Consider the following 23566-nt stretch of genomic DNA (forward strand, 5'->3'; position numbering starts at 1 on the left):
TTACGGCTTGTTGAACAGACGTCCCCTTCCTGTAGTGTTGCTAGAAAGGGCATGTTGATGTAAACAGTACAAATTCGTCGTTTTTTATTGCAACTAAAGACCGCTGCGTGTGTGTTCCTGCTTCAAACTAGGATTTCGATTACCCTGAAGCCAGGCAGTTTCGCTTCCTCGATGGGCCTTTTTAAGGTTTCTCATTGTGCTTTTGCGTACACAGCATTACGATTAATAATTCGCGTTTCGGCCAAGTCAAAACTTGCAAAGCAAATCAATGGCTGCGTGATAGGCATGGGAAAAGTTGTACGTTGTTGATCGTAAACAATAAATTCTATTGGAACGCAAATAATAAGTTTAACTACGTCCTTCTGGAATCCGTTTTGCGCAAAAAAAACACCTAATAGCAAACATCATACTATGGGAATTGCAAACAAATTGACAATTGTTCTGCAAACTTATTGACGTGTAAAACCCAATGTTTGGCTGTTGCTGTTGGTTTCAAACTTTCCCTGATTGCGACACAGTGTCGAGCTGGGTCATTGTGTTTGGTGTTGTTTTAATGGTGAATCACCAATTAAAACTCTTTCCAAAGACCGCGAACCTTTATCCAACCTGTTGCGTATAGCGTTACGACTCATCACTGGGGTTAATCAACCAGTCACGTCACCACAACAATAGGAAATTGCCTTACAAATAACAGCCGGTTGGGCGTATGCCTTGCTGACATTTCTAAGCCTTTATATCGATGATTCAAACATTTACATGCAACTTAATGCAATGAGGAAAAAATGTGGCCATGATATATACAGAATGCCTTAAGGGCGTGTCGAATTAAAAGCGTGGCATAGTTATAATACCTCCACTGTACAGTCATCAGCAAGTGGCAATGTCGACATTTCCGCTTCAAGCTATTAATATGTGCGTTACGTAGCGCGTGTGCTGTTTTGCATTGGAGGGGGTCAATGAATAATTTATCATCTGCCGAACACGCGATAAGGTTAGGCAATTCTGGTATGTCGTCATAGCAGCTTGCAAAGCCTACGCTGTTAGCTCTTTTAAGCCCAACAACAGTATACATTTGCTAAAGCAAGCTAATGTGTCAAAGATTTTTTTTGTTTTTTTTAATTTTACTTCACTCAAACCGCCTTTGAAACTTACACTACTTTGGTCGTTGCGTTTGGGCAAGTATAGTAAATATAACTTCACTTGTCTAAGATAAATCGGTGGCCAGGACTACCATGAGTTAATTATCCTTCTACAAAGATTGCCCCGCGTGCTGTTGTGTTTCTGTTATTAATGTAGTGTCACGTTTAAAGCGTTGGTGTTCGTTTACATGGGACTGGTAGTTGCCATACAGTGTAACAGTGCAATTATAATATTGCCACCAAGCTTGACTTATAGAGCCACAATTCAAGCCTTGCTTTTGCAAAACAGTGCATTGTAAATGAACCGGCAATTCCTGTGTAGTGTAACAATGCGATTTGTAAGCATTGTTTAATAATGCAACCACAATTACAGCCTTTCTTTTGCAAAACAGCGCATACTGTTGCGTACAATGAAACAATGCTTTTCAAGCTGTTTTAGACAGCAAGGTCATAATTTATACTCGTGAATAGTTACGTTGGTTTCCATAGCATTCAGTTTGGGAAGTTTCCATTCCGCTTTGAAAACTAAATTTACCGTTAGGAGCTATCACATTTTCAAAAAAACACCGTAGCTATTTTGGTCCATGAACCGTTTGAAGTTTCGCAATGCTTGGCTAGTTCCTCTTGGAGCGAGAAACGCGTGTTTACCCGATAACTGGTTCGCGCCCTTTCTCCTCATCACGTGCTTGGCTGGCTAGACACGTGTGACGTAATCGACCGCGCCCTAACAAGCGGCGCTGAATATGCGCTTGTCCGCCATTCAGCGGATTTTTTCAAATCGTATTTGTTAACTTGGATTGTTCACGGAAAGGGCAGTTGCTTGCCTTTAGACTCGGCACGCGAACTGATTTACGCGTAGGCCCACATATATTTTTTCAGGTTTATCGGCAGTTTTGCAATATTGACACAGGCAGTATAACTGCAGCAAAAGAGCGCGTGTAAGCCTCTTTTTGCGGCCACCCACGTAAGCACAAAATATAAAGCAGTGACGTAATAAACATTTTTGACTCCGAATTTTGTGCAATGGCATTGCAGTGAAATCACGTGACAAACAGGGTTAAAATAAAGTTTCTATCAATATCCTTTGCAAATTTGAACGGTCCCAAAATGAACATACAATATACTTTTTTGTGTACCTGTACAGTGCGCTTTGGAGGAGAGACGTATACTTCGGGTTCGTTACGTACAGTACTTTTTGGTGATTTTTGCGTCATACCGCCATCCTTGCCAGCCGGGTGAAAAATTATGGTAGGTAGACAGCAACGACCCTCAACAATCCGTACCTAACATCTCGAGTAGTGAATATTTAAAAATAGAAGTGATGTGATTGTTGGTTGCTGCGGTTTGTTTCACTTTTATCGTTAGTTGAGAGAACAAGTTTTTAAAAACACGATAAAGAGACAAGAAATAAAATTGACAATCTATCGAGCGGAAGGCGCTTGTGCTAACCACTTAGCTGCCTTAAGTGGCATACTTCAGAATTATATCGTATATAGTGACATAACGTAGCACCTAAACAAGCATGCAGGTTTGGGATAATGTTTACGTCTTCAGAGGCCCTGGAATTGTTTTCGTGTTCTCGTCACCAGCTGCAATCATAAGACCTTATACGTGAGCACTGTCTGCAGCTTAACATGTATTGGCTGCTTTTTTCATATTTTTGTGTCCATTCCAAAATTTAAAGCCTAATATAGATTTACACAGCAGTTAGGTATAGCTATTGTCCTTTATTAATACCCCACACTTGTCCAGTCGTCCAATCATGCAATGTGCGATCTTTTTCAGTTTGCTTGGTCCCATTTTTATTGCAAAGGAAAGTTTTTACATCATTCGTTTTTCGAGTCGATGGCAGAGTTGTAGTTGTAACGAGGAGCATGAAAATTCGGTTCGAACCCGAAAGTAAAAGCTCGAAACCCAACCTGAACCCAAAGCCAGAATAACGACAAATTTTCCAAAGTAAAATTGCAACACAATTGTAACCGAATAAAAGTCGGGAGCAAATCGAGCCCGTGTTATTAATATAGGGCGCCGTTGTCGAATAAATTAAGTTGCAGCAAGGTAGCTAACTTGCGAATCAAGATGCATTGTGGGACATCTCCAGACATGTAGATATGAACTTCCCACAATGCACCGGGTAACTTGCGGCAACTTAGAGTCGCAAGTTAGCTAACTGTAGTAACAAATTTTTCGGCAACTTAATTTATTCGACAACGGAGCCCCATATATTAAAACTAAGCAGCAAACAGTCCCGACAACAACTCCAGGCATTCTTTGTCACAGCAAGAAAACATTCACTTCTTACTGCAACGAAAACTTGTCGATGTCACACCCTGCCCGGCGGCATGTGTCATGGCGAGTGTGGGAGTGCGTTTTCTTTCTATTCGGCCCTCGCATTTCAAACAGCACCTCATTATTAAACGTTACCGAACAACCTTGTAATCTTGCCCTCAGATATGTTATTGCAATTTGAGAAATGTCTTTTCAGCACCGCTAGCCTTGACTGAATAGATTTATTCGATTTTCCACTAAAGTTAAAGTTTATTAGAAGAGACTCAGATAAATTTTATGTTGGGGCCGGCAGATTATAATTCATTTTTAAGGAGTTGTCCGAGTCTGTTATGGCTTGCCGAGTCAAGTTGGGGCTTTACTTAAATAAAGCGGTCTTCGTTACGAACTGACGTTACACTAAGCCACATTTACGTCGTATAGTTTTCCTTTGATTTATCGGGCCATAGTTCTGGGTATGACGGTAAACTGCATCCGTCGTTCCATGGAAGTGCACTGAAAGGCAGTACTTTACCCCAGCAAGGGCCCGGTGGCTCCGGATATGTCCCCACTGGCAGTTCTGGTCTCCAATGGAGTGAAGGGTTGCTCATAACTCTTCGCCTAGCCAGCATATGAGATAGGAGAAAGGAAAACTCTGATTTCCAACCACATAGCTCGGTAGAGGATCTGAGCGGATGTGGAGAAGCAAACCTCGTCAAAAACTCCGGCGGAAGGGAACTGGGGCACAACGCGATTGTACTGTAATAAATGGTTAATTTAGGTGATACAAGAGCAACATTTTGACGAGACATTTTCTAAACGTTGCTAAACCAATGGGTTAGCAACGTTGAAGCAAAGTGTGCCAACTGGTAATTATTTAAAAAAAATAACATTTTTTTAAGAATTTGACGAACGTTGTATTCTATTAAAAGTATTTTGGGTTTTGAGTTGGAGCTCGTTTCGTTGCACGCATTGGTGACGTCATAAAAGTGACGTCATAATTACGTCCGCCACCTTGCATTTTTGTTAAACTCGGCGCCTATGGTCGCCGACGTCAGACTCTAAAAGGGCACCTCTATTGATTGATTATTATCGGGCCCAATTCGGGTATGATACTAACAAACTGTTAGGTCACGTCGGGTTTGGGGTCCAATTTTAGGCCCGCTTGCAACTCTGGGGTTCTGTTATGACTACTACAAGGCTGGAAATCATGGCCCTAAGCCGTTCGTTCGTTGTCCATCAGTGCTCGCATTTTTACGGTTCTCGAACCCAGAATGCTCCCGGGGACGAATCCCGAAAAAAAGTTTTATGTCGCGAATGACCGTGCGGCCCAGTTTGTTTCTGCCCAATCGGTGCTTGCATAGTTGCATTTGTGTCACGAATTACAACGCGGCTTTATTGCCTCTCTAGTGTCCAGTCGACGCCATCATCATATACCGCTTTCGGCGCATTATACGATAGTCCTTATGCAGCAGGATTTACCGATAATTCAATAATCAATGGAGCAAAAGCTTAGGAAAGAACCGAAGCCTATTACATTTGACTCTACAGCTGTGTTAACGCTGTTAGGGATTATTTCTCGAGAGCATCCCGGGTCAAACAAATAAATAAAAACAATTAACGAAAATATACTAACATATTATTAAATCACAGAGCACTAACCCGCAATATCATTGAAAGTAGGTTTAGACCTATGCCACTTTTTTAACCCAATAGTGGTACTCTTTAATTGCTCGAAAAGTAATGTCATCCGCTTCGATACTCGATAACGTAACGATAACTTTCAAAAATGGAGATACTTCTTGCAAGGCAACAAGTTTTATTTTCGTAAACATAATTTCGGGAAACGACAGAATAAAAGTTTGATTCAAAATTAGACAAAACATTTTATTATTGCCCTCAGTCAACATGTTTTGCGTTGCCTGATGCCACTAAGCACGTTTTTAATGGTGATGCATTAAACCTGTAACAAAACCTGTACCGGGTCCTCTGATGATACGTTTTGCATTTTAATACATGGACGTCGGTCTACGTTATACGAAAACCTGACAGATTCGACGAATGAAGTCCGAGCCATCAACCGACAACTTTGTGACACCACTTGATACGATTTATTCATTCCGTTATCTCTTTTACTTTTGTAAAGTCCGTTTCAATCGCACCACAACAAATTGGTTGGTCTAAAACAGTTGTTCTCAACTCGTTTTAGGCCACGGACCACCAGTTCAATTCAGTGAGGATAAAAAAGCATTTAACATGTTTGAAAATATTCCTTCAATACAGAATTTCGAGGAAACAACTGACAACAATAAATAGCAAATAACTTAGATATCTTTTTCGTGCAAAATATTCAATAAATTAGGTCCAACTAATTCCAGTTTATCATGAAATATAATTAACGTCATGTGGACCACCAGTTGAGAACCACCGGCCTCAGGGAATCACCGTAAGCAAACCGAACCCGTGCTTCGTCACAGTCACGCAATCAACCCTTCAGCAGAAAAGTTGACCAAACCCTGTGTGATCGGTGATCACTCATCACTGCTTTGGGATATTTCCTGTAGGCTACGTTTTCTGTCATGTTGCGAAAACCATAACTATATGCATGAACGCACGGCAAACACAGTCAAATTTGAAAGCTTTCAGAATCAAAAACCAGTAACAAAAGACCGGATAGCCATGACATTGCTGGAATTAGATGTCTAGAAGAAGTGACAAAAAGAATGATTGGCAGATTACAATACACAGGTACCCAACTTTGCCCTTGAAATCTATTTTAAATCAAAATTCATTTATATGGATATGGAGTATGTAAATAAACAGAAAGTAACCATGGTAACAGAGTGTGAAAGATACTTTAGGTCAGCTCGCCTACTACCAGATACGAGGCAATTCGTATTCGTCGTATTCGAATGCATTCGAATACAGGTTTTGCCAGCGTCGTGCTGTATTCAAATGATTTTGGCTTTCGTTCGACAGTGCATGAATACAATTCGAATAGTTGACGTTATCTTTTGAATCAACCATTCACGAATACAAAAGCTTAAGTAAATTCATTCGAATACAATTCGAGAAGTAGATTAAGTAGCCACAAGATAGTGTTGCGCTGTCTATAATTATCAGAAGGCGTGACTCCATGCGCCTCCAGACTAGTGATGCACCGAACCCGACTAAAAAGGTTCGGGCCGAAACCGAATATTCGGCCATGAGAAAATTAAATTTAAGGCCTAAATTCAATGCAATAAAAATGTTCGGTTTCGGCCGAATTTTTAATAAAGTTCGGGCCGAAACCGAAACATTGGAAAACAGCGGATTCGGCCGAAATGTTTCGGCCAACCGAAACTTCGGTGCATCACTACTCCAGACAGCACAGCAGGGGCGATCGTTTGTGTTCCTAAAATTGTCTTTAACGCGCCTTTCCTTGCGCTCAAACTCAAAGACGCCAAGAGCTTTATAACGAACTCTTTTATTCTACAATGTAGCCGAATGATGGCGCTCGAGAGTACGGCAGCACGGCGAGTACAAGAGTCAAAAGGTGGTTTCTGCAACCGTGTTTAAATTTAGACAAGGCAACAAACGGAAATTCAGTGACATTTACGCTTACCAAACTATTACAAAACTCGAGTAATTTAGAACACTACATACGGATCTGTTCATAAGTTTAATGGTGAAAATAACGGCCCGAGTAATTTAAATACAAGCAATCAGTAGTAGGTCTGTAAATTCAGCACCAATAACATCACTTCATCACACTAGTGACGGACGAAAACACTTAAGCAACAATAATCTTACGGGAGTAACACAGTTCGGTTCAGAATAACATGTGGGTGGACGACAGCGGGATTCACGTCTGAGTAAAGGTTTTCACATAAATTCAAATCCGAAATGTTAAAAACCAGGTAAAAGTCACACAATGGACGATTCAGGTTTTAACAGCATAATTTTACTGTTCGTTAAACTAAAACAAACAGAATTGACCAGTTAAAAAACGCTTGAAGACGCTGTAAGTTCCAGTCACTAATAAACACGAGGAAGCATCGCTTACAAGACGTGAAACCAATAAACAATCCAAAGGTTGTGACATCACAATCACCGATAGTGTCCCAGACAATGTTCCAGGTTGCACAACACCGCGTCGTACATATGAATCAAGGCTACTGGCGGGAAAAAAACAGAAAACATAAACATATGTACAAGGCTATGTAAAGCATGGAGTTCAGCTAAGCATATGGATAACAAGGTGTATTAATAAAATTGTTGTAACCTTATTGACATTGGTGAGTTTAATTGAACTAAAAGAATAAGTCAGTATTTTTCAAGTGTCTAAATTAGGTTAAATTTAAAAACATATGACCTTTTCTGCACAAAAATCCCTTTGTTTTGAAAAAAACAGCATTTTTAAGGTTTTTTAATTAAAACCAAATCTTTGCGAATCTGTAACTGTGTTGCTGAATTTTTTAACTACATTTTGTTTTTCATATTTAGCCTCAAACGAGATTGGCATCATTACAGCAGGATTTGCTTTTTGTACATAGAATGATCACCAAACTACAACTATAGTACACAAAGCAGAAAAATACAAACACAGTTCATTTACAGAAGTTTATATTCTCCTCAGAGCGCTCAATCTCTGCTACCCGTTGTTTTTCAGTTAAATCTTCCGCTGTTTTGTAAACTTTAATTGCTTTTGTGTAATATACGATTGCTTCTTTGATTCGTGACGTTTCCTCGCAAACCGCACCGAGATTGTTCAACAAGGTACCGTAGATTGAATACTTTGAACTTTCATTCCCGAACTTTGATTCCATAAGTTCAAGCCCAAGTTTTATGGTTGTTTCCCTCGATGTCAAATCCCTGATGTATTCTTGACTACATTCAATGTAAAGCAAACACCAAACCTCATTTTCATATCGAATTTTTTCGTCTATTTGAAAGTCGCGGATTTGCTGAATTATGTCACGCATCAGTGGGATCACGTGATCGCGCACGATTTCTCTGTTTCTAGACTCCAACGACGAATCAGAATTTTCCATAAAAAGTTCGATTGTTTCTTTAATTTCTCCCGCATACTCCGCCACATGCTTCGCTACAGCGAAGTCGGGAGTTTTCTTTACACAGAAATCCGCAGTAATACTAAAAAACAAAATTGCTTCCAAATAATCATGGTTATTTCGAAGCTTCCTGGCTTCCACTTCTAAGTCGTCAGCAGTGATCTCTAGTTGACTTTCGATTGACCTCAAGAGTTGTTGTTTAATCGCTTTTGCTTCATCAAACTTTTTTGTTTGCAATAAATCGACGTAATTTTGAACTTGTGTTGAAATGTCGTCTAAATAAAAATAAAAAGTATTTTTATGATGTTTTGATTTCTTTAAATTAAAATAACTGATACACTTATGTTGGCAAAAAATGTGTTATTATAATGCCATGTTTGACCTTATTTTGCTATATATCGTATCGTATTTTGTTCACGTGCATATAGCTAGGCTTTTACACCAGTCAGACTATTAACATACGCTCTTATTAAATTATGCTCTTATTTGAATTTTGATTGGCGTTTACGTTAGTTAGAATAACCATTTTTGCAGGCAGAATGGTTTTCAGGAGCGCGAATCCAATGCAATTAGGTTAAATTAAAGTTAAACTTTCTTAACTGATAGAATTATATTTGGTAGTGTCGCCATAACAAATAAATAAAGACTTAATAGTGTCTTGATATGCAAATAAGGTGGCTTTTTATCATATGGTCATTAAAACCAGTTACGGATTGTACGCGAGGAGCTTTCTGTTATACTGAATTTAAGTCAAAATCAAAATTGTACCTAAACTAACCCAACTGATCAGCCCTAGTTTGGACATTTCTTTTAAATTATTAAATTTGCTGGTTTTGAAAAAAGCTAGCCTGGAGAACATAAATGGGCCTATCCCTTGGTCTATCCATTAACACATGGCATAGGTGGTACGCAGCAACATAAAAAGTTGCCAGGGGTTGAGATGCACTGGTGTAGAGAGAAGGTATTCACTGACGACCGAGTGACAATTTCATAATGCTTTTCTGAAATATCATTCGTATGTTATATACCTGCTTTCTGGCAAATAAAAACTAAAAAGTGCACAGGCTATCATAGCAGCTGCCTTCCTACTGTGTAAGGAAAAGCAACAATTTTGTGCATTGCTGCCAAACCAGCCAAGAAAAAGCGAAACAACGTGACATTGAGTTTGTTATTTAATAAAACTACAGGTTCCTCCTTTTTTCCAAAACAAACGTGTCTTAAATATTGGAAGAAAATTAAAAGACCTCAAGACAAAATTTTTTTGGGGACATGTCCATTAGGGATTGCACTTGTGGTCTCCAGATGGTAAGGTTAATAAATAGGCATCTTACAAGACTAGCAGGTGAAATACTGGAGTTATGTCTTTTCACAGCAAATCGGTATAGCATTAATTTTTGTAGCCGTCACCAATTGCGCACTTAGTTGCCTGACAATGTACCCGGTGAAGGTAGCAAGTATAAAAAAAAAACACTAAACACAAATTTTAGTGTTTTTTTGGGTGCTTATGGCAGCAGTATCTGCTGGTGGAAATGTCCATGAAAAATCTTTATGTCTAATATATTTATGACAGCAAATGTGAAGATCATATCTTCAACTAAAACTTGCTTCTATTTTCACCAAATGGCAGTTTGTGACAGGGTTTCCCTGTCAAACAAATTTAGAGAAAACCTCATTACCTTTGGTTACACAAACTCAGTCCCACTCCAGGCATAAATATTAATGCTAATAATCGAATAAAACTTTTCCAAAGTGTTTCCTAAAATTAAAGAACAGGGGTCAGTAAAGTCAAATCTTACCTTTTTCTGTAGGTGTGTTAGTAGTTGGAATGTTTTTTCGTCGACGAAGTCCTGCAAATAAAGATGTTGGATTTTTATATCGTGGTTACAAAACTTTTGATAAATTCCCAAACATTTTAAACACACTCCAAATTTTTGAAGAATTTGTTAAACAAATAGGATTTACATATCACTAACCAAGATATCACTTCATAATGCTAAAAAATTATGTGTATGGTAACTATGCTAGTAGTTTTGTGTGAAATTTAAAGTACAACTTACAACCTGACAATTAATCATGTATGATCGTTTAAACGAAACATACAAACATAAGTATGTGTGGGCGATAAACGTTGCAGAACACATATGGGTAAAGATCAAGTCTTTGTGTGGGGAAAATAGGCAAAATCAACTTGGGGTTTATGGGTTATTTTTTTCAAGACAACTAGGCAGTTTTGATATAGCTTAGTTGCTCATAATGCTCAATTAGCACCTACCCAGCAATTGATTAATAATATATTTTTATAAAAACAATGTAAAGGCTTTTGTACTGACAAAAGTTTTTTCATACTAGCAAACGAGAGGCATTCTTAGTTCTGACACGTAACCTCAACATTCTAGTTGAAGAAATGGGTGAGTTTTAGTCGTGAATGTTTGTGAACAATTGTTGTGCTCAATTAGTTTGCACCAGTATCTATATATTGTAAGACTTGACTTATATAAAAGGGTCTGTGATAAAATTGTGCACAAAAAATTTGGTAATGCTTATGGTGAATGTTTCAACATGTCAACAAATTTTACCTGGTTCTCCAATGAGAGGGGTGTACTCATCGCTCACCGCTCCCATTGGTACGTTGATTATACGCATATCTCGGGAAGAGCTGGACGATTCTGCTAAAAATGTCAAGAAACAAAGTTAGCACTAGAAGGGCGGTTTTCCTATGCATTGCCATTTTATATATTCTATATCCTATTTAATGATTTACTCTGAACTACCATCAAGATTGTTTTTGCATGCAAAAATGTATGGGTCCTCACACCAGTGTGTATGCCTATTACTTATGGGATAAAAATGGTGGGATTTATTTTAGATTCTTTTTACATTTCTGTGAAATATTTACAATTGTAGTAAGTAACTAGAAGGGTGGCTTAGCACATTTTGCCCTTGCACATACACTAAGATCTTTTTTGAAACGTTAATATATTCCCTATACTTATTTTATATTGGGTCCCATATTAGCCATCGTCTTTTATAACCTTAGTTGTTTCTGCAAGCAGAAACTCATGAGTCCCCACACATGTAAAGTTAGAAACAATGTAGTTCAAGAGCATGAGAAAGTTTGGTTTTGTAAGGTCAATCATGGTGATCGGTGTTCTGCATAAATAACAAAAGTTTTCTCCTTTATTATTAGTTTTGTCATAAAATTAATGTGACATTCATAGTTCTAACACATAACCTTAACATTTTTGTTGAACTGATGGGTGAGTTTGAGTCGTGTATGGAATGTTAAATAACTGTTGTACAAAATTTGTTTGCACCAGTATCCATATAATTTAAGACCTGGTTTACATTAAAGCATCAGTGATAAAAATGTGCACAAATAGCTTTGAAAACGAATAGCTTTTAAAAGGAGGTCAAACAGTTCAATTTGGGTATACCCCTAATGATGCTCAATAATGTCATTCATTCTGCTTTGGGAAATTTTCTCTGTAAAACAGCTGTTTGTTGCCTATTCCGTTTTCTAATTCAAACCATGTGTAAAGCTGCAAACTGCTTTGTCCAGAATTGTATGAAGGCCCAAAATCAGAAATTACAAATCCTAAACCCAGTCTACCATGTAACTTTGGTACTTTCTACAGCTCAAGGCTGCTAAGGCGAGCGGCATCAGCTCTCCTTTTTATCCGATATCCAATTGACAAAAAATAAAAATAATTTATTTGCATTGGCGATGCAACAATCACCAAAGTATAAAACTCTTGGATCCCATACTGTAGTAAGTACAGTCGTTTTTAATTGAAAATCAATATGTGTTGGGGGTCCATAATATGCACTTGCTATCTTGGGCAACAGAGCCAGCATAAGTAGCAAGAATCAAACCAGTAATGTTTCAAAAAATAGTTTAGCACTAAACTAGGACACAAATAATCACATTGTTAATATATTACACCTGAAAGGTTAGTTTAGGTCCTACCTGATATTTTATGTTGATCACGTTGACGACTGGATTTCCGTTTCAGTACTGTAAGGAAAGACAAGGTTGATCAAAAAGGTATATTTTAAGTATATGCCAGGTTATCAAGAAGTTCAAATCTAATTGTGAAATTGTACTGTTTTGTGGTTATAAATGGGGTATAAAGAATTTTATACAACAACTTGACTCATATGAATTAGGTTAATAGCAAAAATTATCTAACTACGATTTAAACTGCAGCATCTAAAATACAAAATATAACATCTAAAGGGAACAATGGAAATAGGTCCAAGGGTTTTGCTGTATATTCTTAAATGTCAATAACTTTGGAGTCCATAAATATGTCAGTTTTTTAACCAATGTGTCAATCCTACATTTTAAAAAGACATATTTCATGTAGGTGTAAGCTAAGACATTTTAAGCTACGTGTTACAGCAGTCCTAAGCTATTAAATGCCGCATAATTATTTTTTTAGTGACAAGAGCAGCTACTTTTTAAGTTGGTTTTGTATTGTTTATTTTCTTAACTTAATGATAAACTGTTGTGTAATATTACTTTGAAAACAACTTTTTTGACATGATAATGGTTGAATTTCTTTGCGACATAATATGTTGTTTGTTAGCGCACAATGTGCGGTATCAAAATCGGAACAAATACTGTTACCGCTACAAACAGGAAAAATTAAATTTGGCTAGTCATTTCTGGAAATTAATGCAAACCTGCAAGACAGAAACTGCAAATGGTTACAAGCCACTAATATTACATTCTTTTATGTTTGCCCGATGAAAATAATTAACAAATATTTTGTTTTTATTACAATTTTGTCTAGACATGCAGTTACAACATGGACAAGCCCTGGCCGAAAAATGGAAAAAAATTGAAGTCATTTTTATATGTGGCCACTAAAGTATCGGGTATCTTTTTCTGCAAAATATCGGGTACTGGTTTTGGATTAAAAACTAGGTTTAGGGTCACCCTTAGTCGGAAACAAAACCAATAAAGTACATGTTTACAGAACTCTGGTGGAATGATTGGCAAGTGACCCCTTGCCTGTAAGTGCCAGCACCTATATTCATGGCAAAAAAGTAAAATAGGGCCACTGCATACACATTATATCTGTTAATGTTTTGACCACATATTTTTACTTTCGGCCACAACCAAAAATTTGTTTTACTGTCAACTTTTTGGACGAAAGGGAAATACAAAAAAAAAATTGCTTTACATGGGGACATAAACTCATCTATTTAAAAACAACAAAAATTTGTTGCAATAACAAACAGACATACACAAAAATAGGACATATTACAGCTTAAACTTACTCTTTTTGTATGAAAAGCAAATGGAACAAATCACAATAAAGACAACCACCTCAGCTACTAGCAGGATTCCGACTATATATCCAACAGGAAATCCTTTGGCTGCGATAAAAAACATTATTTCATGTATCGTTACATTTTCTGAAACATTTGTTGTTTTTGTATAGTTTAGTTAATGATGCGCTTTATCAGAATCATGAGAAAGTTTGGTTTTGTGAGGTCAAACACAACATAAATATACTGCTTAAACAAACTGCCCACATGAGATTATCTGCTATTCACATCTCATTTGATTTTCATCATTGTTTTTCAAAGAAGTTCTACCTTCACGGGCTAGTGGAATAATTGGTGGGCAGCAAATTTACACACTACAATGCCACATTGTACTTTTTTTTAAATTCTGGCACTATTCAAAAATTGTGGAGCAAGTGCACTGAATGATAATAGGCTCGGAGTAATGAAACACAAAACTATTGAAATACCATTGCAACCTACAGTGCGCATAGCAAGTAGTAAATTTTTTGGAGTCATTTTTATTATCTTGAACAAAATTTACAAGAAAAAACTCTGCCACAACTTTTTTTATTTGGTCACAGGTAAATTGTGTGTGTTACAGTAAATCCACATTTTTTCCAACATTCATGATTTTTAAAATCTGAATAGGTGGATAATGTTTTGGACACAGTTACATTTTGTTTAGGCAACAGGCATTTTTGTAAAAAACCTACTAAATCAGATTTTACCTGTGCAAGTGTTGGTTATGTTCCATGTTCCTTGCTTTGAACATTGTGCTGTTACATTTCCAATGTAATGTTGATTACAAATGAGAGTTTTTGAATAAGGATAATAGGTTGTTCCAGAGGTTGGCTGTTGGTACAAATCACTGCTGGGTATGTCCGTGTTGTTGCAAGATTGGACTAAACAGTAAAAAAGTTTATTACTTTTTTGTCTTAACCACCAAACATTTGAGCACGATTTGAACGTTCCAAAACAAGAATTTTTTTTTCTAGTAAAAAACAGATTTGTTGGGGACAAATCATCTGGGTGAGTATTTACCGCATAAATATAGCTTTACTAGCATAAGCAAAATGGCTAAAATCCCCCAAATAAAATTTCAACAAAGTTTTGGAGTGAAAATTAAACATAAAATAAACATTTTTTTTTACCCTTGGTACAAAATGATGTTACATTCCATGCAGCATCTGACTGACAAACAGCTACAGCACTGGCGGGTAAATAAAATGGCTGAATACAGGAAAATGTGTGTGTGCTGAGGTAACCTTTGTTGACAGGAACGTCTTGCGCAACACCAGGTAAGGTAACATTTCCACAATCTGCAAAATATACGAGTCTTTGACTGTTTTTCAATGCTGAGCTGTGTAGCATGGGGCCAAATACTAAGGCAGAACCATTTTTTTAAACATACCTGAAATGTGGATCACTGTTTTCCATCCAGACCTGTTTGTTTGAAATGTTACTGCTGTGTTATTGAACTTAATGCGAAGATGAGTTTTGGTTGCTAACTGACTGTAGAAGTATTCACCTGTAAAGAAAACTATAAATTTAGGAAAGGTATGTCAATATCTGACTGGGTATTTTTTAAATGTCAGCATTATGCAAAAATTCTAATAAAAGAAGGATGTCCACTTTATGTCAAAGGAGGTTGGCAACATGCAAAATGTATAAAAAATGTTTACAGTTTTGGGACTATTGGATAACCACTGGCGCACTTAAAACATTTCCTCTTATTCCAAAGAAGATTTTATGCCGAAAATGCATGGAGACACTCCACCAGAGAAAAAAGATAAATGTGCATGAATACAATTATCACAGGTAAAAGTTTCATCCTAATTCATTAAACATTTAAAGGCAGAAGAGTATAAACAAAGTACTAGAAAAAAATCAAAAAATCAAAATAGGTCTGCATAATGTTGATCTATAAAAAAGCTAACATTTGACATGTTTTTTTAAGCTTGAATTGCAATTAATATTTTTCATTGCCACATTGAGATTGCTGTCTTGGCTGTGCATTTCCTGCTCAATAGCAAAACAATCACAAATATTGGCTTAACACTATTTAATCAGTCCTAACTGTGTTGAAAAAAACTGCGTAATTTTTTATCTTCAAGAACAATATTTACTAAAATACCTGCTACACCATTTTCAGTTGGCCTCAGGTAACCTAGGTGGTTAACACATATCCACATTTTTACATCACAACAAAAAACGTATGTTATGGATTTTCTATCTCCTTACATTTTTGTCAGTAAGATGAGTTTATTAAGACTGGGTTAATACCTGAAATAACCCAGCTACATTTGAAGTGGTTCATTCGAGAGTTGCTTAAAGTATTATTTGCTTTCCAGTCAACATTGCAGGTTTCTGTTCCCAGCAACCACTTTGCGGAATTCAAATTATGGGTTTTTAGAAATCTCAGTTCATACAAATCACCAGAAAAGTTTGTAGACCATGTTTCACTGTGGGAAAAGACTTCAATATCTGAAACAAAAAAGTGCACATTATCATTAGCTAAAAAGCAAAACAAGCTGGATGTTGCGTTGTAACCAACATGTTTGAGAGTGGGATATAGTAACTGATTTAAGATTTTACTTTCATTTGCGGTTGACTGGTATTTACTGCAGTCATGAATTAATGACCCATTGCAGTTTTTTGCTTTATTTGCAAAGAAATTTTATGACGATGTCACGTTCCGTTTTCATGGATACGCAAAAGATTGGGACTGACTATGGAAGTTCCTTAGTAGTGCACATGTACTCTGATCAGCAATAAATTTGTTTACCACACTTCAGTCATCCTTATTCAAATAGAATCAAATACAAGAAATATGATTACTTACAGACACAGTAACAAAGTTAAACCATTAAATTAAATTACAATTGTATGGCCACATATACGCTAAAAGTCCTAATGTGTATACTTCTACCAGCATGAGTTTGTACGAAAAATGAGTCGTTTTACAAAACAGGGCTACTTATATCGTTCAAGTAACAATGGTGGCTGCAGCGAGTGACAGGCAACACGATAAGACTGGCACATCATTAATAAAAACAAAAGAAATGGGGGTGTGAAGCTGCAGCCTGCAACAAAAGACTTGGTACGCACAATGAATGTCCGGTGGTTGCAAGATATTGTCGCATGTGAATTAGGTCATGTACTATCGCGTGAGGTCGATCTATAGCACATTTGTGACAACATGGATATTTAAGGAACTACTAATAAAACCAATAAAGATGGATTTTCAAACATTACCAATATACTGTATATTTTATTTATTGATTATCCAAATGCACCATTTCCAAACTTGCGTAAGATAAAAATTTATTCCTTAATTTCAATTTGGTCTCTAAATTCACATGGCACTTAATGTCATATTGTTATTGCAAGCAGAAACGAATGGTTCCCCTGCGCATGTATATGCAAATTTGTTACATTATTAACATTGACTGGTAATAATTGTTAAAAGTGTGGCAAAACTATTGCTCTTAATTGTGCGTGCAATAGTAATGTGTATAGGATGACAGAGACCAACTGAAACTGACTGACTGGAATAAAATGTATGAAACTTTAGAATCATGTACTTAAGCAAGTATAGCCAGTTTTATTTAATGTTTTGAAGGCATTTGGGTAAACGGCAGGATCAAAATGTGATAAGGTAGACTTTTTTAAAACTGCCTATCATGAGTGTAAATTGTTTAAACTAAGATTTTTTAAATTTTACCTTCAGCACAAAAAGGTTTCAAGCCCCATGTAGCGTCTGCTTGACAAACAGCAACTGTAGGAATTCCTTCATAACCGGTGATACATTAAAAAGTATGTGTGCTTAGGAAACCCTTGTTTATAGGCACATCCTGCTCCACTCCAGACAGAGAAACATTTCCACAATCTATAAAAAAAGATCTATAAACTAGAAGAGTGGCTTTCTGATATACTTCCATTTTATATATTCTATACGATATTTACCAATTAACTATACACATCATTTGATCTACACATATGATTGTTTTTGTAAACAAAAACTGATGGGTCCCCACACGTGCGTTTGTGCGGATTTACAGTAAACAAATGTTGCGGTGATTTTTACATTCTTAAGGACAAATTTTTAGAAAGCATTAACCCAACAATAAAAAAAAATTGTTCGTATTCTTTTTGCACTATTATTGTCATGTAATTACAAAATTAAAAAAACGCAACAAAGACTTAAATCTAATCTCTTGCTTTGACCCAGATATAGTCCTCCAAGGTCGGGTTTTGAACACAATTTTTTTAGAAAGCTGTAACAGTTGTGTTACAGACACTTTAAATTAAAAAGCAATTTGCTACAAGTGTATACATAACAAATTGTTTTTCATTTAACTTTGTTTCGCAAAACGAGTACCATTGACCAGTAGTAACCTCTCAGGGTGCACACGCCAAACGACTGTTTGACCTTTTGACACCGTTTTCAATAGCACGCCGTCATTCGTGTTCAACAATACTGTTAAGCCTAATTTATACATGCCTTGAGTATTGACTCCTTAATTGATTGTCAAAAAAATGCTACGTTATGAAGAAAGTTCTGAGCTGTGTTTGTAATACCGACTAGTTGACCTTAAGTAACCCGAGATCATGCGGCAGCCAACCTGACAACGAGCATTTAAAAAAACATTTATTTGGCAAAACTCAAGTTAATTTTTTCATCTTAACTTTTATTAACAAAGTTTTTCTTGACATATACAAAACCGAAGTTATTAGGTTTAAATCACGTCATAGGTGTAAAACCTTCGCCAAAACTGAAAATGTGAGTGACCACTTAATAAAACGACATAGCATTGCTGTGCAAAACAGCTGATTTCTAATCACTGAAACGACGTCTCGTAAAACGTCTGTCCGACGTCAAGCTGAGCCCTCCCCCTATCGTAAACCAGTGAGTTACTCTCTTGGTACTTCTGCCTACAGTGTCTTTCTTGACCAAACGGGCGTTAGACACATTTATGTTTCGGGGGCCTATGGGTGAACCTCTGGGTCATACGGGGTCAAAATTCACATGGACCATCTTTAGACCAATATCTGCAATGTGTGTAAATTTGAAAAAGTTTGAACCATTCTTTCTTGACCAAAACGTGGGAACAATAGCCGCGCTAAAAATTTCACGTTTTGGGGGGCTGTGGGTGAACCGGGGGATGAAACGGGGTCAAAATTTACATGGACCATCTTTAGACCAATATCTGCAATGTGTGTAAATTTGAAAAAGATTGAACCATTCTTTCTTGACCAAAACGTGGGAACAAATCTGCGTTAGAAAGAAAAAAAGAAAAAAAGAAAAAAGAAAAAAGAAAAAAAGAAAAAAAGAAAAAAAGAAAAAAGAAAAAAAAAATATAGACAAAAACAATATGTGTCCCCTTCAGGGAAGGGGACCCATAAAAAGTGATTTAAGAAAAAAGCGTTTCTCCATGTTCCCAATATTGTAGAAAAAATTTTTCCTCGACAACAAACTACAAAGTTGCTGTTTTAAACTAGAAAGGTGGATTTCCTATATATATATTTCCATTTTATATATTGTGTACCCTATTTATCAATTTACTATACACACCATTTGATCTACAAACATGATTGTTTTTGCTTGTAAAAACAAATGGGTCCCCACATACATGTTTATGCGAATTAGTCATGGTAAAAAGGTTTTCAAATTCATCATAAGGCGGCCAAGCTAACTTAAAAAACAGCAAAGCATTACTGGGATGATGCCTGATCATCAAAAAGACTGCCTCGTAAAATGCCCTTCCATGCGCCAAGCAGTGCATTAAATTGCCGCAACTGTAAACCAGTGAGTTATTCCTTGGGCTTTCCAGTGTACACATATTATGGGCTGTAGACTAATGGTAACTATTTGGCTATTGAGACAAAATTTTGTACACTAAATGAGTAACCCACTGCAAAAAATGTTTATTAAATTTTAGCACATATAACGGGCTTGCATTTCTGCAGGACTGGAAAAACTAAAACCGATTATTTCGGAGTTAAAGGGGTGAATCCAAAAAACAGTTACAATTATTTTAGAAAACCTTACATTGCAACAACCAACAAAGCATGAAACTCCTGAGTGATGTACTTTAGTCAGTATAACCATTTCAAAAATTTTACATTTTGGGGGCCTGTAAGTGAACTGCTGGGTCATTTGGGGTCAAACATCAGGAGTATCAAATTTGGATTAAGAGCTAACATCTTCGTAAATTTAACTGAATTTAAAGCACTCTTTCCTGACCAAACGTGCAGCGTTAGACAAAAACAAATATTTTGGGGTTTAAAGGGGGGGAAGTGGGTAAATCTTTAAAATCAGGTAAGAGTGCATGACAGAAAAAAAAATGATCCCAGTGCTGGGCAGGGCACCACATTATTTGATGAGGTATATTGACTAGGTGCTGATGATGCAAAGCAAGATGAACTAGATAAAAATGAAAATATCTTCAAAAATATAAATGAAAATTGACACACAGGTTGCCATATATATGACACAAGATTTTTCTGGGGCACGAGAAAATGGAGCATACAATTTGCTTAAAAAAATCTGATTTATAGCAATTTGTTTTTATAGCCAAAAATTGTGTAGTACAAAAATGTTAAAGTGACATGAACATTCCTAACCATACATCTATAACTTTTATTGTGCCATAGCATAGGGCAAATGATTTTACACAAATAAAAACTTACCAGTGACGTTTAATCTGGTGTAATGTATTTTTATGTTGTCGTTCCAGATTATCATTTGATGATCAAATGTCAATTTGTTGATGACAATCTCAATTGTTTGTATTTGAAATGAATTTACTTCACTTGTGGAGCATCTACAAAAATCAATCATTCAAATAAAACTATTGTAAAAGTGATCAGAATGGAAATTAGAATAATTTCACATGTAATTTTACCAGCTAATAAAATGGAAATAAACACAAATCATGCAACGATGCAAGTCGTAAAGCTTGTAAGTTACCTAAAATCCATATCTGGTACTAGTTTGTTTTGACACTCCTCTGAGTCCAAATAAAACTTTGCGACTCCAATGGTCTAAAGCAGTGGTTCTTAACCTGTGGGTAATTACCCCCAAAGGGGTAATTTGGCATTTTAAAAGGGGTAGCATAGATTTTCTGTTATAGTTATCATTAGATTCTTGGTTATCATTATTGCAACCAGCAAACATTTTGTAATGAGGGTAAAATGTATTCAAAATAATTCAATAAAAATTCAATCTTAATAGATTTATCGGCGTCCTGCCACATTTTCAAAATAAAAAAGAAGTAACTTCGATGGCAAACGTTTCTAATAAGGGGTAATTGATATCCATCAAAACATTTTGTGGGTAACAACAGAAAAAAGGTTAAGAACCACTGGTCTAAAGTAACAAGTTAACAATAAATCTATCTTGAAAGCTTATCTTATCTGTATTAACTGTTTTTTTTAATTACCATTCTTGTTATTTGCTATTTTTAAAAAGACATCCTTGGCTTTTTATGCTATCTACTGTACTATAAATTTTGTTGCCTGAACAAACCTAGTGCAAACTTACATTTTCATGGTTGCGATTGTTTAGATGAGCTGCAATTGCATAGGTATTTGCTGAATAGCTTGAAATAGTAGCAGTAACTGTCCCAGGTGATCCTCTTGCTTGATTTGGTTGGGAAGAAACTGTAAAGCTAACATCCATTCCTGCAACAGACATCATCATGTTATTACATAGCTGGTTCATGGATTGGATTGATAGTTGAGAAGTTTACACATGCAAATTTGCTGTTTTAAGCTATGAACATTTGGGCATCTTGTACAGCAGGGGTGTCCAAATGTGGCCCGCAGGAAGGTTCTGAGTGGCCCGCGCGGTTTTTTCGAAATGACTTATGTTATGAACCTTAACGCCTGCCCAATTTATGGCGATCTTACATGCCGAGGATTGGCATTTATTGTTTACCTTATTTCTTTGTTAATAGAGTAATACACGACTGTTCAAGTTACTTTTATTACATCACAATGCACATTGTTACGCATCACATTTTCTGCATTGTTACGTCCACAATCTTACTCTTGCTTCAAGAGTCAGTCAGAAATATTTCTTGCCTTATTGAGGTTCATCTGTTACCATATCAGAGACTCGCGCAAAACGCATTTAGCAGTGAAATATCTTCAGCACACTGCAGTGATAAGGATTATGCTAAATAAAAAACAAAAAGCAAGTAACGCCAACAGAATATTCTAAGAAAAGTGGACATGTGGAAAGCCATTTTAAGATTACAAGTTAGCAGTAAACACTCAAGTGGCCCGCGCAATCATTCGTAAACCGCATGTGGCCCTTTGGCCAAAAAGGTTGGACACCCCTGTTGTACAGCAACTTTGTGCACCATTCTTTTTGTAAAGCCATATTTCCAACCTGACAAAAGCAAAAAATATATCTGTTAAATTGTATTAATTTAATAAATATAACTCGGGCAGAAGATGTTTGACTGATTTTCTATTAGCAATGTGGATTGACATGCACTCATGCAGACAAAATCATCAAACAAGCATTACATAAAGCAACTTACATAAAATTGTTCTTTACACAAAAGGAACTAGTAGCTCGAAAACATTTTACAATTAGGCTGTGAAATGTGAATCAAGCAAATGGATATTATATGTTAAGCCATGCTTTAACTAAGAAAAACCATAACATCAACATGTTTCTGTACTTAAAAATTATTTATTAAATTGGGTTGTTATTGTTATAAAGCCAAGGGTACCAAACTACCAACATTAATCTCACAGCTGTGGTCTTGAGTGCAAGAAAATCGATGTTCTTTCGCACATTTTAAATTGAGTGATACCAGTAATAACCACTACCTTCTCAAAAATTAACGGCCTGATTTCGGTCATCAGAGAACGATGGTGGGATTTTCGCAAATTCCTAAATATCTAAATGTTTGGCAAAAAGATTCGAAAATTTCGAATACTTCACCAACATCCACTCAGCCATGAACAAGTGCTGAAGTTCCATACTGCATTGTTGGAATGTTATTTTCATTAAAGCAAAAGTTGTTAAGGCTATATTCCACCGGATTTTTAATTCCTGGGAATCCCGACCAAATAAGTTGTCAACAAGTTTCGTAAATTACGAAAAATAAAGTCGTATTTTTAGTACCACTGGATGGCGCATTTTTGGAAACAGTCGGCTGGAATTTAAACATTGCCGTTATTTTTTCACAAAACTGTCTTTTTCCTGAAAATTGAAAACAAATTTTCCGGGATTCGATAACGTAATTTTCCTGGGAAATCTCTGGCATTGTGGTTCAATCATACGACATGAAAAGTGACGTAGGTTACGTTAAGGCCATATATTCAGCCCGAGGATTGTAATAATTACTTTTAGTCAGGTAGACCTGGCTGTCGGGTAGACTTGGTGAGCCCACGTTACGTACTTTGGATAACTTACTATACTGCACAAACACAAAGATATTATTACGTTATTATTAAACGTATAGTCCGCAAATTTATTATCGTAGCGTAACAATCTATTTCGTTTCATTATTGCCCTCATTGGTCATTGAAGTTGTGTGCAAATTTTGCGACATGGAATGAAAAAGTTGTGGTCGAAATGAATTGAATTATATCACAATCTGAGTCCGGTTTTATTTCGTTTTATTGTTTCGGCAAATCTGTTGCGAATGTTTTAATTTGATCAAAAGACAAAAGTTTTAAAATTAAATTTGTTTATTTACTTTCGTTAGTTTTGCGTCAACTGATACAAAGTGCCTGAATCATGATTTGATTTTTAAAAATTTCTGTAAAATGTTTCGTCGGACTTGTGTG

General features: G+C 36.3%; 2 protein-coding genes across 4 annotated transcripts in view; one reads left to right on the forward strand and one right to left on the reverse strand.

Annotated features, from left to right (window-relative positions):
* The window catches only part of LOC145213425 (uncharacterized), a 102205-nt gene that overhangs the window by 27132 nt on the left and 51507 nt on the right, over positions 1-23566 (forward strand). The gene's annotated exons all lie outside the window — the stretch shown is intronic.
* Positions 6854-21590, reverse strand: LOC145214987 (uncharacterized). 3 transcript variants are annotated; one of them, XM_080083639.1, is made up of 12 exons: positions 21510-21590; positions 21300-21439; positions 17478-17642; positions 16037-16237; positions 15165-15281; positions 14905-15072; positions 14482-14655; positions 13742-13840; positions 12423-12470; positions 11032-11124; positions 10252-10302; positions 6854-8730 (listed from the first exon to the last, which is right to left on the reverse strand). In XM_080083639.1, the coding sequence occupies exons 4-12, from the start codon at positions 16068-16070 to the stop codon at positions 7994-7996; spliced, it is 1521 nt and encodes a 506-aa protein (XP_079939765.1). In that variant the 5' UTR covers positions 16071-16237; positions 17478-17642; positions 21300-21439; positions 21510-21590; the 3' UTR covers positions 6854-7993. The 3 variants fall into 3 exon arrangements, with proteins under 3 accessions (XP_079939765.1, XP_079939763.1, XP_079939764.1); XM_080083637.1 differs by lacking the exon at positions 17478-17642 and adding exons at positions 20447-20580; positions 20727-20820 and having other exon boundaries at positions 21300-21587; XM_080083638.1 differs by lacking the exon at positions 17478-17642 and adding an exon at positions 20447-20580 and having other exon boundaries at positions 21300-21587.

This window comes from Phallusia mammillata, chromosome 2, assembly GCF_965637545.1.
Source record: "Phallusia mammillata chromosome 2, kaPhaMamm4.hap1.1, whole genome shotgun sequence".
Classification (NCBI taxonomy): Eukaryota; Metazoa; Chordata; class Ascidiacea; order Phlebobranchia; family Ascidiidae; genus Phallusia; species Phallusia mammillata.